The sequence below is a fragment of the Callorhinus ursinus genome, unplaced genomic scaffold, assembly GCF_003265705.2.
Source record: "Callorhinus ursinus isolate GAN/ISIS: 27379988/994484 unplaced genomic scaffold, GSC_fseal_2.0 scaffold9, whole genome shotgun sequence".
Lineage (NCBI taxonomy): Eukaryota > Metazoa > Chordata > Mammalia > Carnivora > Otariidae > Callorhinus > Callorhinus ursinus.
The window spans coordinates 58,280,602-58,296,336 of record NW_027397071.1 but is presented as its reverse complement, the minus strand read 5'-3'; the positions used below and the strand labels follow the sequence as shown (position 1 = coordinate 58,296,336).

Below are 15,735 nucleotides of genomic sequence, written 5' to 3'. Positions count from 1 at the left end.
AGGTGTGCCAGTGAAGATTTGTGGCTGGGGCAACTGGAATGCTTCAGTGGGTTGAGGCACATGCATTTGAGCAGCCGTGGCCGGCAACCACCAGCAATGACAAAGGCCAGCCTTCTCTGATGTGGGCCAGGAGGCAAGTCCCTCAAGGACCCACAATAAACAGCTTTTTTTTTTTAAAGAATTTATTTATTTATTTGAGAGAGAGAGAGAGAGACAGAGGGAGAGGGAGAAGCAGGCTCCCCACTGAGCAGGGAGCCCAATGTGGGGCTCGATCCCAGGACCCTGAGATCATGGCCTGAGCCGAAGGCAGACGCTCAACCGACTGAGCCACCCAGGCGCCCTAAACAGCTCTTTCTTATCACTACCACCTAATAATGCATCTGGCACGTAAATTCAAGATGGCACCTACCGAAAACCAAAAGATAATGGCCAGGCCAAGTCAAGCAGGGACACAGGGTGAGCATTCAAGAGATGCAGAAGGCAAGGCCCTTTCTCCCAGGATGGGCAAAGGGAAGAACAAGAAGGGACAGCTGTGGTCTCCAAGAAATAAGTCGGCTGTCTCCCTTGCCCCTCCAATCAATGAAGCCAGGTTCAGACAAAACCAACAGCCCACTTAGACCTCAAACGTTAAGTCATCTAGCGTTGTTACCAGGTGGCTTTGAAAGTCCAATACAGCATGTGTCATGGGGCAGATAACCCATACAATCACTGGTTTCCTCCAAAATTGCACCCGGCACTTAAGGGGGTGGGGGCTGGGAATAAAAACAGACGTGTTCCCTGCCTTCTCAGACAATACTGATAAATAATGACTTACACTCCACAGGTCTATTCACTGAAACCTAGCCTATGATTTTCAAGGAACTCAGGAGAAGACTCTGGGCTTCCTGGAGAAAGAAACTTTCCGCAGGATATCTGAATTATTAGAACGTTCCAGGGGAGGGCAGAGAAGAGAGGTCCAGCGTCCTTCACCCTCCTCCACCCCATCCCAGCACTGGGAACCACTGGTCAGCCCTGGAGCAAGTCAATTAAGCTCCCAGAGCACCTAAAACTACTCTTTAGTTGGGAAAGAAACAGCTTTGAAAAAAGAGAAAAGAAAAAAGAAAAAACTCTGCCTCTAGGGCTTAATTAGCTTTGTAAAAGGCCAAGAGATGCACAGATAACGCGTACTTTTGCCAAAAGAGGAGAAAAGTAGACTACTCCTGCACACAGACAAGATCCATGTCCCCAGCCCACAGGACTCCTCTAGCAGGTGGGGCTGAGAGTCAGGCCCTGGAAACCAGTTCCTCCCGCCGGGCAGGATGCCAAGGCATCCTGCTGGAATGAGGCTCCCCATCTTCCCTGGAGAAGGTGGTGCTCCAGCCTCCTGTCCCAGCCTGCTTGCCGGACCCTGTCCCAACAGGCATGGAAGGACTGCTCCTGGCCTCGCCTGCCATACTACCTGCCTTCAGGCAAGCAGAGGGCAGAGAGAAGGCCTGCAGAGGCAGTGGGTGGTGGGGGGAAGGTTCTACCTTGGATTCCAGAGGCCTGGATTCCAGTGACAGGGGAGACTTGCGGTGAATTCATCCAGTTCAAGAGGTGAAAAGTACTGACCCTGCAAGGCCTATGGAAACCATCCACCTCTGCTTCTACCCGTTAAGTAAGGCTGCAAAGACAGAGGGGAAGGAGTTGGGGAACGGGCAAAAATGAGAGTCCCCTCCCTTCAGGCTGCCATGGGCCCACGTCAGCAGGATAAACAAGTGGGGCACAGCAGGTACGCCTCTGTGCCCCTCCGTAAGATTTACTGAGTATCAGTTATTGAAAGCTGGGTGGCACGAGGTATTATGCTAAGCCTTTTACAGAACCTTCTCATTTAATTCTCAAGCACGCTTGCTGAGTGTGCGCTCCCCAGTTTACAGACGCAGAAGAGAGAAGCTGGAGGTGGGGGGAAATGACAGAACTTGTTTCTTGGAGATCACAGCTGTTCCTTCTTGTTCTTCCTTTTGCTCATCCTAGGTCCCACTCTTCCGAGTCGCTTCTTTTCTTTTCCAAATACCCCTGAGTTGCTGTGGACTCCAAAGCACCAGATGCACGGACGGACTCTCAACAGTCTTTGGGCCATGGGCAAAGCCCCGTCAGAACAAAATCCCTCTCCGGCGATCAGGGAAGAATCAGGGAAGGGGCCTGCCCCTTTCAGACAGTCCTCTGTGTGGGCCCCATTCCCTCGCCAGTCTCTGTGCCACCCCCGGAGCCGCTGCGGTCTCTGGCGGCCCTCACTGACGACAGCCCTGGTCCCCACTCCCAGAGAACACTGTTCGCTCATTGATCCCACGAAAGAACAGCAACGCTCAAGGCCAGTGTCCATCCCCAGGGTGCCCCCTGGAAAGCCTGCACGGCTGCAGCTTCACCTGCCCCACCCGGCATTCCATCCCCAAGGCGATGGAAGCAGGCCCCACCGGGGAGCAAGGAAAGGAGAAAGCCAGCCTGATTTACAGAATTTACCAAATGGGTCCGTTTTTCACCAAGTTCCAGTGCTCTGGGGAAAACTCCAGGTTTTTAGGAGAAGGAGATTAATGGCAGGGAGTTAATGGGGCAGCGATATATCCTGCCTGAAATTTTCTGAAAAGTTCCGTGCCAAGGCGTGCAAGTCCAGTGGACCTGCTGTGATTTAGTACAGCAGCCCCTGAGAACGGGCAGGCCCACTGTATCAGTAAATCTGCTCAACGAGATCATTTCCGGAGGGTGGTTTACAAGATATATGGCCTGACGTGTTGCCAAACTTCCCAGCTAGCTGAGCCCCAAATGTGAAGACAATGGGAGAGCCAAGGCAGAGAGCTGGCCCCCCTCTTCTAGGAGGAGGTGGGAAAAGTATGTCGGGAGCAGCCAATGCTGGAGAACCAAGGAAAGCTGAACTTAAGTTCTCTGGCTTCCTGCTTGGGCATGGGGGAGGGTCCAAGAACAAAGGAACTCAAAAGAGGAGAGCCAAGAGGGAACTCAGACATCACCCACTGTGGTACCATCTTATCACTGAGAAGACAGAGTCTCAGACGCTAGCACACACAGCAGCCTGGTGTCTCGGACCAGGATCTGACTTTCCCTGGGCAGTCATGCCCCTGCCCCCCCGTCCCCCGCTCCAGACCCCAGCCAGACCCCACTGCCCAGGCCTGCCCTTTTCTCAAAAAGCCTCGGCTCTGATCACACCAGGAGAAGGCAGGATGCCATTGTGCCTCTCCAGCTCAGGTGTCACCAGACTCACCAGCTCATCTGGGAGCTACAGACATTGCCTAAATGAAGGCAGACAGAGTCACTGAGGGTACAACCCTCCTCTCCAACGAGCCCTGAGGGGAGAGACCACACACGCCACCACAGATCTTTCCATAGGCAACAGATGCGATCACAGTCATCGTCCCAAGATGAGATGCTCCCTCCCTCTGTAGCGCCTGCTGATGTAAAGGTCTGTATCAGATCAATTACAACACCATCATTCCCCATTACCTTTGCTGGAGGATTTGATTATTGGATTAATTTATAATCTGCCTTCCTGGTTGTTTTTTGCCTATTGCTCTCTTTATACCAAAATCACATGTAAGTAGAACTTAATCAAACGGCCCAAAAAAGGTGTTTGAATGTCTCGACTGCTGATGTCAATTCATTAGAGGCATTGCTGCTTCTCCTCTGATTTTCTCAACACTCCTCACCTTATTCTGAAATTCCTAGAACCAAAACCCTTATCTGTGCACTTAACACAGTGGCAAAGATAATCCAAGGGAAAGTCCTGCTTGACATCAGGGCTGTGCTTTCCAGTGGATTTCCAGCGCCCACCCCAGCCATCCGGGACACCTCTGCGCCATGGCTCTGCGGGCACTGACCGGGAACGGGGCACAGAGGGCCAGGTGCTGATGCTGGGTCCCTTTTGGGGAGAGGGTGCTGCTGGTGGCTGCAGCAGTGGGCTCAAACTCTCCAACTCCCTCCTGGAGCTCACGGTAATCTGATGATCGCAGTGGATAATTAGAGTCTCTTATCAAAACAATTAGCGGATGAATGAACAGCCAGCTCTGTCTCCAACACAACTGCACGAGAGCAGCAAGGATGGGGGAGGCAGGGGAAATGACGAATCGCAGCCACTGGCTATCCTGCCTGTGCCTGGGGACCACGTTCCAATTCTAAAGCGCACACACCGCTCCAGCCTCACCTTGGGCTCCTCCGCGCACGCCCACCACCAGCAGCTGCCCAGAATGCCCTCCCCAAGCGCCTTCCCTTTTTCCACTCCTACTCTGGGAAGTATCAGCCTCGCCCTCCTCCACCCTCTTCCCTGCAGGGTTCCGTGCATACCCTCTATTTACCCAGGCTGGGACAACCCAGGGCAGCACTCAGAACTCTTACTTCCTGGGGCTACAGGCACCCGGTAGGGGCTCCGTAAATGTCTGTAGAGCTCGGCCTGCTTCTCTCCCTCACAAGTGACGGCGAAGGGCTCTATGGGAATACCCAGGCCGTTCCACCCAGCGGCCCCGTCTGCAATCTCATTAGCTAATGTTTAAAATTCAAAGCTCCTCCATCATTCCCGTGTCTCCCCATCTGTAAACAGGCCTGTGGGTCCAATACCATTTGTTTCCATCGGCGAAATACACAAGGATTAGCCAGAAAGCCCTCTGGAAACATAATCCGAAGTAGCCTGGATCGTAAGGTGGGAACAATTTGCCAGAAGAGGTGGTCCTTCCTGTTTGGTTTTTGGACCTAGGAAATGAGGCCAAGAAGAAGGTGGGGGACACCCAGAGGTCTACGGGGCTCTCACCAAGAGGTGCCCCAGGAGAAGAGGCCCCAGGTTTCTAAACACAACTCAGACACTGGCAGGTGGGGGCGCACCATCTTGGGCCCAGCCTCTCTAGGATCTTACCCCAGGGTCACCCCAACAGTGATACATTCTGGAGTGTGAGGGTCCAGGGGGGTGTCCCCGCCCCATTCCTAGTGTGCAATGGAAAGGGAGGGAAAGGAAAGAAAGAGAAGAGGAAAGGGCAGGGCCTAAAGCAGAGTTCTCCATCTGCTTTTGTTTTCCACTGCGTTCCTTTCAAGGTCTAGGTTCTGCTAAGCCCCCGAAAGCCATGGCATCATCTGTCCACTTCCCCCTTTGCAATCTGCTGCCCTGCCCACTCCTGACAGCCATCAATCACTCTGTAATGTGCTGACCCCAAGGCTCAGGGGATGGAATCTTCAAGTCAAATGTAGCCGTTAACATAAATAAAGCATCGTCCTGGATTTATTTATTTATTTCTCTCTCTCTCTCTCTCTCTCTCTCTTATGATTCTGCAGCTGCTGCTGGGGACTCGGTAGGCAACAAAAGTAAGGCCAGACAGGCAGAGTAGAATGGCAATTCTACTTTTCTGAGTCATAACAATTATGACGTGGTGATAAGAAACATTTTCTATGAATTTTTAAGCACCAGTTATCCCGTTTTGCAATTGTCCCCTGGGAAAGAAGGACAGATTCAATGGGACTGAAGGCTCCGAGCCAACTGTCCTGAGCAAGGCAGACCCGGGAGTCCCTCCCGCAGCCCACCCCAGCGCGTCCCCCTAGCCAGGGCTCACTCTGCATCTTAAATAAAGCAGTGTCCTTTAAGCACATTTACATGCAAACGGCTTCCATGTACCAAATATAGTTCTGTAAGCCAGCGTTTATTTTTAAACATGAAGAAGAGTCTCCCATAATAAAGCTCATGATAAATGTTATGATCCTCCAAATGGTTTTTAGGGGAAGAGGAAGAGCGACTCGGGGACTGGGCGGGAGAACGGAAGCTCTCCCTGCCCCCCAGGGGTGTGTGTCTCCCCCCTTCCGCGGCTCGGCCCGATGGCCGTCTGTCCAGGCAGACCACCCTGCCCTCTCCTCCTCGCTCCTGTGCTCTGTGAGCAATACACCAGGGTCCAGTAGGGGACTGATGAGCACAGGCAAGGTCCGAGATGCCAAAGGGACAGTCGTCAAGAGATCTAACCCGCTGAGCCAGAAGAGAGCAGGGGCCCTGTGAGAGCCAGGTGTGTGCAAGAGCTCTGTTCACAGGCTACAATCAGGGCCTCTGAGTCAAAAGCCAGGCCCACCAGAGACTGTAGGACAAGGTAACTACAAGCTTAGCTGCTGATCTTCTGTGTGGCCTTGGCCAAGTCACAGTACCTCTCTGGGCCTCCATTTCTTCATCTTTATCATGTCAGAGGCTAGCCTAGAGAGAACCTGCCAGGTTCATTCCAGACCTAACTATGCATGACTCCCTGTCAAACCAGAAGCTCCCAGGCAGCTCTCCCTCAGGCAGAAGAGGGCTTTGCCCACTGGGGTTTCTAAGTTCCTCAACTGGCATAACAATGTCTTGACATCCTCGCTCTCATCTTGAAAGACCCTGGGGTTCCTCCAACTCCTTCTGGGAGAAAAATCAACAGCCTGGTCGCCGGGGTGTCTTTACAAAAAGCCACACACCATGAAAACAGGATATAAAGCCCACAGACTGATTTGACCCCCTATCAGCATCTCCCCCACCTGTGGCCCAAACCCCTTCCAGAATCGTCACTGAGCGTAGATGGTGCCATTACCCCAACCTTGGAAATGTGGTGCTTTGCACCCCCACAACAATGGGGGCTCCCCTGACACCAGGCCTAACTTCCTCCAAGTTATATTGGAACAGGGGAGCCAGGGTTTGCCCATCTTGGAGACCCAGGGCTGGAGCATACACCTTCCCTCCCTAGATCCTCTGAATGGTGGATTTTCATGGGAAGTGAGAAGGGTCCCCATATGGAAGTAGCTAGAAGCCAATGCCTGTTTCACAGGTCCAACAGTAAAGTTCCAAAAAAATATTCTGGAAAACTACCAGACTCAAAACTGGGGAAACAAATGTATCTCCTGGACTTTTGGAAGAAAGGGACTTTGAGAGTCTAGTCCCTAGTCCCCACCAAAACTCTGTTCCTGGAGGAGAGGGACGCACCACCGAAGGTGAGGAGGGTGGCTGTGAGTCTGAATATGCCCATGACCCTGAAAACGAATGACTTTTTTTTTTTAAAGGCCGTTCAAAGCAGTCACATTAAGAAGGCTGCATATTTATCTTTCTGGCCTTTTTTTTTTTTTTTAAAGATTTTATTTATTTATTTGACAGAGAGAAACACAGTGCGAGAGGGAACACAAGCAGGGGGAGTGGGAGAGGGAGAAGCAGGCTTCCCGCCGGGCAGGGGGCCCAATGCGGGGCTTGATCCCAGGACCCTGGGACCATGACCTGAGCCGAAGGCAGATGCCTAACGACTGAGCCACCCAGGCGCCCCGCTTTCTGACATTTTTAAATATGCTTCAAAAAGCAGATTCTTAAATCAAGGTGCATTTTTAAAGGCATGTCGTACCAGGGTCAAAACCGCTTCCTTTCTCCCTTCAAGGAGTACGCCTGCTGTGGAGCAAGGATTACAGCGTGTGACAGAGTCTGGGCCTCCTGCACAATCGATATTGAGTTATGTTTTGGAGGCAGCAGGACAGCCGGCCAGGCTGGGGCTTGCAACCACACACAGAGCGTCGTCAGAGCCTTTGCCTCCTACCTGGGCCCCGCGCTGCAGGGGAGCTGAACTCACCTCAAGGAAGCCACAGGCTCTGTGAGAACTCCCCAGAAACAGACATTTTCCGGACCGAACTCAAGGATCCAGCTCCCCGTCAACTGTTCCAAGGCACAATCCCAAGCAAGGAGCCCCCTGCTTCCAGGCATCCAGACGCCCCGGCTGCACGTCTGAGAACTGGGGGAAAGGCTGGCCTTGGTGGCTGTCCTCCTCACCCCACAGTGCACGTTAGGGCTGGGGCAGGCAAGGGAGAGAAACCCTGGATGGCTTTTCGGTGGATTCTGGTCACATGTTGCATCAGCTGCAGGGAGAGCCTTCAACGTATGCTAAGGAACCGTACATCCCAAACGATCCAGTTTATACCCGCTGCCTAGCATACTGATGCATAGCATGGCCTGGTTACAGAAGTATCCCAGTTCAGATTTTATATGGTCCCTAATATACACACACCAAAGCCTTGAACCAAGGGAGGAAAGAGACCTGCATTAATCCCTCGCTGCAGGAAGCCCCCAAGCAAAGAGGGCAGAACTGAAAACCTATAGGAAACTGCTCTCAAGGGCTGTCACCCATGGGTTCTCCATCTCGCCTGAGCCCAAGGGAGACCTGGGCCAAGCTCCACCGTCAATGGAAAAAAGCAACAATCCATAAACTGCCACCACCATGGAGGGAGGGCTGCCCCAAGGGGCATTGGTGCCAGACGAATGAGGATGGGTGGCAACCATGAGGGATGTGTCAACCACTTTACCTTACAGCCCTGCATCACCTGCAGTTCAGAGGGAGTTAATAATGCAGCCCCCAGGGTCAGCCGACACGACTCACTCACCGCCTCGTGCCTCCTCCAAGACCACCCATCTGTTCCTGTTTCATTCACCCTGGTGGTTACCAAATTCTTCCTGGTATCAAGTCCAAGATGTTACTAGAAATCAGCCTGCCAGGAGTCCCTTGAGGTAAAGGGAAGCAGGGGTGACACCCTTCCTTGTTCACAGGATGTCCCTCTCTACCATCACCGGCCACCTCACCACCCCCTGGCCATTCTCCACCAGACTGAACAGAGGTACTCAGGGCTCCCTGCCTGTCACGCCCACGGTGAGAACACAAGGACTATCTGCTGACAGAGACCAAATCTCACTACGACCGACCGCTCCAACCTTATGCCATCCAAAAACATTCCTCCCGAGCCCGAATCTGAAGGATATAACAGGCTCAGAAATCCCCGCAGGACAGGCTCCCACCCACACCAACACCAGGCAGCAAAGAAACACCAGGAACAGATGGCCGCCACAGCCACCTTGAACTGCGCCACCTCTCCGGGGCACTCAACTCTGGGTAGGGGATCGCCACACTAAGTAGTGGGGACGGGGTCCTGGGGTGCCTATTAAGGCAGAGCTTGGGAATAATGAGGAATCAGCTAATTACAGTCACTGAAGGCACTGTTAAATGGTTTATTAAACTTTGCAAAGAAAAATACATTAACATCCATCAATGCAAATGCTTTTCTATATATCAAGCTCTTGAATATTTCCTCACTGTAAGTAGAAATAAAGCTTTACACATGTGTACCCACATATGCATACGTCCCAGTAAGATAACCTCTGTATGTAAAATCAACTATACAGAAAGAAGCAGAGGTACGTGCCTGGCTGGAGGGACAAAGGCATAGTATCTGGGTGAGGGCACATTATACCGTGGAAGTGTGTCCACGCATGGACACAATACTTAGACCAAATGCTGAATCATTTCCAGATGCTACTGTCCAGGACAGCTTTTGAACAAAAACCATGAAAACAACCAACAGGACTAAGGGGCTGAACAGTCACAAAAGGCTGAAGACTCCTGGTTGAACTCTAACTCCCCTCCCTCCCCACCACACATGTGGTCTCATGTGCAGGTGGGGGGAGGTCCCCCCCCAAGCCTAGTAACAGGGCTGGCATTCCTCCCACGACAAAATCCAGTGGTGTCCGATACAGGGGAGAGGTGGCAAGGCCTGGCCCCTGCCTGTGCCTGGCTGTCACGCCTGCCTCAAGGCCACACCAATCAGCTGACCAACCCTCCACCAGCACCGTCTCTACCCTGAGCAGCCACCACCAAGGATGAGTAGTGTTGGCACCCACAGCATGGGTGCACAGAGAGAACTGGCAGCAAAGGGGCCAAAAATGGTGGGGTCCCATGCCCCAAGTGTCCACCAGCACCCAAAGCCAAGGCAACAGTCCTCTGGTGAAGCCAGAACTCCGAATGCATGCATGCCCCGCATTGCCCCGCACCAGCCTTTCCCACCAGCCCACGCCACCTGCCCAAGAGCCTCCAAGCACAGGTCCACGTGGGTCCCACTCACTCTCTTAAAAATCATTAGTCACAGACCTGCAGGGCTGGAAGGTCACTGGAGGTTATCTAGTCCAAATCATCTTATCTCCCAGATGAGAAACCAGGGCTCAGAAAGGTTAAGCAACTTGCCCAAAGTCACACAGCTCACAAGTTGAAGAGCTGTGACTGGATCCCAAAGCTGCCTAGCTCGGCCTGCGCTCCTTCCACTCAGCTAAATTCCCGTAAACCAGCTGCTGCTACCAGTCCTGGGAGGCAAAGGAAGTGACAACGGGGATAATCAGACGGTGGCGGCCAAGGAAGGCGGCGGCGGCAGTATGGGCCAGGAAGCCTGGGTGGCAGGCACAGCCACGGCACCAGTGAGCACTGCAGGAGAAGCTGCAGCAGACACAGGCCGCAAGGAAGCCAGACATGGGGGAGGGGGCTGCAGGAAGGAGGGGCCCGGGAACCAGCAGCCAGGAGCCCCGGGTTCCAGTCCCCGCTCCGCCATTGACAACTGGCCATGCCTCGGCCAGGTCAAGGTGCGGCTGTGGGCCGTTCCCCCCAGGTGGACAAGAAGACCCTGCAAGCCCCCCCCACCCCCGCCCCCATGTCCAGTCTCCCGGCCCTGACTACAGCTTCGGCCGCACTTGCCAGTTATGTGGCCTCGGATAAATCACTTCACCTCTCTGTACCTCCACTCCCTGGCCTGAGACAAGGAGGTGACAGGGCTGAAACCGCGGCTCCTTGGTAAGAACTCCAAGGAGGCCAGGTAAGCCTAAGGAGCACCCCCAGATGCCCTGGCACCAGGAGGGACCAGAGGCGGCTGACAGGCTCCCCTGTGCTACCAGCCAACGCTGCCGCAGGACAAGGGACCCACGTGGGAGTCAAATGCATCGGAGTCAGGCTGAGTGCCCACCAGGGACCGGAGGGGACAAATAAAGTGTGTCACTGCTGGCACTTGGGTCAGGAGGCGAGCAAACACATGCACACGCCTCCTCCCACGCAGCATTGTTCCCGGTGCCTCCGTCAGCACTTCTGCCAGGCTTGACAGCCGGGGCTTCCTAATAGGGCAGGCTGGACCCGGTGGACACCCGGTCACTTCCCCTCTAGTGGTCCGCAGGGACGTGCCACTGCCCAGGGGTGGGGGAGGTGCCAGGAAAGCCGGGCTTGTCCTCAACAAAGGACTGGGAGTCAGCCAGCGCCTCGGAGGGGCAGCCCCGGGTGGTCTCCTTGGTCCTCCCGCCTCTCTGGGCATCCCTGACGGGTGGGCAGACACCTGGCAGTGGGGAGCTCACTACCTCCCTCCAGGGGCCTACTCTGTGACCACCTGGGGTCCAGATTTAGGAGAGCAGAAGCCTCTCCTGTTTATATAACCACCCGCAGGCTGCAGTTCTGCCCCGGACCCAAACACAACAGCATCCTGCAGACAGGCCGCCTCAAAGAACAAAGGGCACGGCCGGCTCCTTCCCCACCCACCGCCCCCACCCTGACCACTCTTGTCCTCTCCAAGGCTTAAGGCCTAGATACTAACGACTCCAAGCCAGACAATCCAGGTTTGAATTCCAGCTCTGCCACGTCCAGGCCCATCATCCTGGGCCTGCAACTCAACCCCTCTGTGCCTCAGTTTCCTGATCTGTAAAACAGCGTAATAACGGAATTGATATGAATAAACGGTTTAGAACGGCGCCTGGCACACAGTGGGGACCATTCAGAGGAGAAGGGCGTCAGTAAAACCGCCTTCAAGCTCAACGCCAGCCATCTCCTTCGGCTTTCTCTATCCAGCACCTCCACCAGCTGCTGACCCTCCAGTGCGCCCCAGACAGCACAGCTCTGGGCTCCAGGAGGCTCTGCCACTTCCTTGCACTGTGACACGGGGCAAGAAACTCCATCTCTCAAGCCCGGGCTTCCTCCTCCGAAGAAAGGAGATCCTCTGACCTACCTCAAAGGATGACTTTAAGGATGGAACGGTAACGCACCTATGGAAGGCACCTCGCTACTATTATGAACTATTAACAACAACAACAACAACATCCTTCTCCTTTTGGACACAATCCTTGTTCGGCGAGCCTGAGTTACTTTTTTTCAGCCAGGGCCAACCACTGGCACACGGACCCGACCGTCAGGTAATGCCGAGGGTCACTTTCTCACTCGCGGTTCAAACGAAGCTTCCCCATCCTGTGCCTGTGAAGTTGGTATTTTTTGAACCCGCGTACAGGACTTTACATTTATGCCTATTAAATTCCATCCCGTTGTTTTCCACCTGGAACGGGAGCGGGGAGGATTCGCTCATCAGCTCGGAGGCACCGTCCCCAGAAGCACTGCAATCCCCAAGAAGTGACAGGGTCACTAGGAACTAGGAAGGGGACAGCCACAGCTGTGAGGGCCCGGGGCCAGCTCTGCCCTCCATCTGCCCAACGCCAGAACACGAGAGACAGCTCTTACTACCCGAGGCCTATGAGGAAGGAGGGAAAGCACCATGCTTTCAAAACTGAAGCCACATGTGCAAACCGTGGTCATAAGCACAGCCCCTTCTCGAGGCCTCCACTGCATTCCTCCCCAGAAATGTGTTTCATTTCTTCAACATAAACACAAATCAGATTTATTACATTCCGCTGATAGTTCCAGGATCGGGACTGAGAAAGCTGTGCTTCCTGGGAACAAAAGGCACTCGAGCCTAAGTGTGCAAGGAAAAGGACTGAAAACTGCCTCCCGACTCCGGGTTCGGCGACTGCGGGCCACTGGCAGAAGCCTTCATGCAGGAGGACCTTTCTGCAATCTGCCCTGTAGTGGCTGCAGGACAGAGAGGCAGGCTGAAGGATGGGGTTCAAGATCACATGCCCGGCCAGACTTCAAACTGGCCTGCCACAGTCTGCAGAGCTTCACACCATTTAAAGTCTCAGATCTCCCCTGAAGCCAGAGCTATCAACTTCATGAACCCTTTCTGTGACCCGGAGTGGCCTAAAGAGGAGGGAGGCTCATCTGGGCCTGTCATCGGGGGACAAGAACACGGGCACCATCGTAGAAAACAAGGATTCCGTCCCCTGGAAGGTGGTGGAGAAGGAGCTGGGGGGCTGGGTTCTCACTCGGACTTTCAGTTCCTGTGACTTCTCCCAGGCTGGATGAAGCAGAGGGATTCCTGGGGTATGCAGGCAGGAAAAGGAAGCAGTTGGGGGAAGGGCAGGACGCGAGTCTCACAGAAGGGAGGCCTGGGAGCAAGAGCCAACGTGACATCATGGTGCAAGTACGAGCACTAAAGCCGGAGAGACTCAGATTCCAGCCTCACCGCTTCCTGTGTGGCTTTGCACAGATGACTTAACCTTTCTGAGCTTCAGCTACCACATCTGCAGAAAGGAGGGAATGAACGGGACCATCCCTAAGGTTCTCCTAGCAATGACCCTCCAGGTTCTAGCCAGGAATTTCTGCACCTCTGGTGAGCCGTATTTAAACCTTTCACCAGCCATCCAGAAGAACTATAATACAGTAAGGCGCCTAGTTCCCTTTCACCTACTGAGGCTTTGCAGTAGGCAAGGCAAGCAAGTCTAGATTAAACAGATACTGCCTGACATGGCCCCCTATGAGGATCCACCCAAATCCCTCCTAAAACCCTCAGAGGCCCCGGCTCCTCACCTCCCACCCTACTCCCCTCCTGCTCTGGGGGAACTAACAAGAAGGAACTGGATTCAATTCCTGCCCAAGCTCAGTGGGCACCCCAGCTGCCATCCACCTGGAGGAAAAAAGCCAGCACTGGCCAGAGCCTCCCAAGCCCTGAGAGCCAACGGGCACCTGGCAGACGTCCCACCTCTGCAGACTGGCCTGCTTCAGCGGCTTCTCAAAGTCAACAAAGGAAGGTTTTCAAATCCTAAAAGGCTTCTCAAGCCCCTTCTAATCTGTCTGCCATTTTGTTTCGTCTGCTCAGCTGAAGTCAAGGGGAACTTGACATTTGGAATACTAACTGCAAATAATCCCACACCAAGGACAGGGCTGGCATGTTGCAGTGTCAGCATGTGGCTCACAAGGATGGTGGGGACACGCCAAGACACTCCAGCTATCTGCAGAGGGTCCCAGAAGGTACATGTCGGGTCAGGCCCCACGGCCACCTGCACGGGGACCACGTAGAACTGTTAGCTACCCCAGGGGCAGGACTGGATCGCATTCACTGCCTTCTCAACACCGCACCCACGCACGGTGGGGGAGAGCTGCTCTGTTGGATGCTGGGCTGGCAGAACCTGTATCAGATAAATGAATGCCTACAAACAGTGGAAGTGAAAAGGACAATAAGCCAGTACTCTTGCAAACTCCAGATGGGAGGCCCTGTTCTGAAGTAGCCACACCATGCTGGGCTGCCTCAGACCAAGGGCTCTCTGCTCTGTATACTTTCACTCGGCAACAGATCCCACAGTTGGGTCTTCACAGCGGGATGCACCAGCAGCCCCGCCGTCCCCGGGCTACAGGCCTCAACCAGCAGGATACGCAGGTAGGACCACACGCTTGGCCCTGTCACGCATGCTTGGGCTCAGAGCACAAGACAGGCCAGGGCCCAGGGTCTGGGGAGCAAGCTGCCTTAACCCCTCCTATGCAATTACCCACTCTGGCCTGCCCTTTTAGCAGGAAGAGGTGCCGGAAGTGCCAAGAGGCCTGGAGAGACAGAGACTTCAAGGGCAGGCTTTGTGTGGCCCAGGCTGACCTCCAATCTCCAACCTCTGAAGCAAGAGCTTGGCTGACACACAGCATTTTTCCCCCCTCAAACTTTTCAAAGACAGCACGCCCTTTGGGTATAAAAATAAAATCCCAGGACTTCAACTGAATAATGAAATAAAGATATAAAGACTTATAACCACCCATACCATCATGTATGTATACAAATAAAGCTCAACAGCAAATAGACCCAAAATGCATACTTGAAACCTCTTGTCCCCCAATTCATTAAGTCAACTCCTACAACTCAACGCCTCCTCCAGGAAGCCACCTCTGACGCCCGGTGTGGTCCAGGTGCCCCTCTTCCACGTTCCCACAGCCCCTGTGGCCCCTACTAAGACAGTACAGGGTCGCCAGAACCTACAACAAAACCCAGCCAAATTCAATGTTTACTTTCCATTTCCCCAACTAGACTATGAAATCCTTGAGGGATAATACAGTTGACCTTGAACGACACGGGTTTGAACCGCACAGGCCCACTTACACACAGATTTCTTGCAGTGCAGTACTGTAAATGTATTTTCCCTTCCTTATGATTTTCTTAGTAACGTTTCCTCTTCCCGAGTTCACTTTATTATAAGAATACACTACATAATACAGAAAACATGCAAAACATGCGTTCATCCACTGTTTATGCGATCGGTAAGGCTTCCAGTCAACAGGAAGCTATTATTAATAGTTAAGTTTTGGGGGAGTCAAAAGTGACACGTGGAGTTCTACTGAGTGGGGGTTGGCCCTTAACCCCTGCGTTTGTCCAAGGCTCGACTTCGCTTTCCAAGTACCTGGAAAAAGATCTGGCGTGTATCTCAAACGGAAAGACCATCTGTTGAATGTAATAAAGAAGTAGATGAGGACAACAGAGCCTCTTGCCTCTTGAGGCTCCCCTCCACCCCAGGAAGGAGTCTGCAGAGCCCTGAAAATCTCAGCCCTAATAAGACAACTCCCACCTATCTAAGGTGACTGCATGGTCCCTTTGGGTCCCTCTGCCTTTAGAAAAATATACGAACCCGACGGGCACGAGCCTGAGTTTCCATACAGATCAAGGCAGCAAAGGGAGTTCTCTCTTCCCGGCTGAGGCTAAACAGGGACCCAACCACAAACATCCAGTAATGCTGAACATGACGTGAACAATATAAAAATAGCTGCTCTATCTCTTGCCCCCACCCTACTCCTCAGCAACACAAAGGGCAGAACA

The 15,735-nt window shown here is 53.4% G+C and overlaps 1 protein-coding gene across 11 annotated transcripts in view; it reads right to left on the bottom strand.

Annotated features, from left to right (window-relative positions):
- The window catches only part of SSBP3 (single stranded DNA binding protein 3), a 160,127-nt gene that overhangs the window by 82,330 nt on the left and 62,062 nt on the right, over positions 1–15,735 (bottom strand). For 2 of the 11 annotated variants that reach the window (XM_025871702.2, XM_073896702.1), the window contains exon 1: positions 15,548–15,658. The exons of 8 other annotated variants lie outside the window; for them this stretch is intronic. In XM_025871702.2, coding sequence (XP_025727487.1) covers positions 15,548–15,643 — 96 coding nt within the window. In that variant the 5' untranslated portion in view covers positions 15,644–15,658. Of the gene's footprint in view, positions 1–9,902; positions 10,058–15,547; positions 15,659–15,735 lie in introns of those variants that run through there. One more of the 11 variants, XM_073896706.1, reaches the window with a different exon arrangement.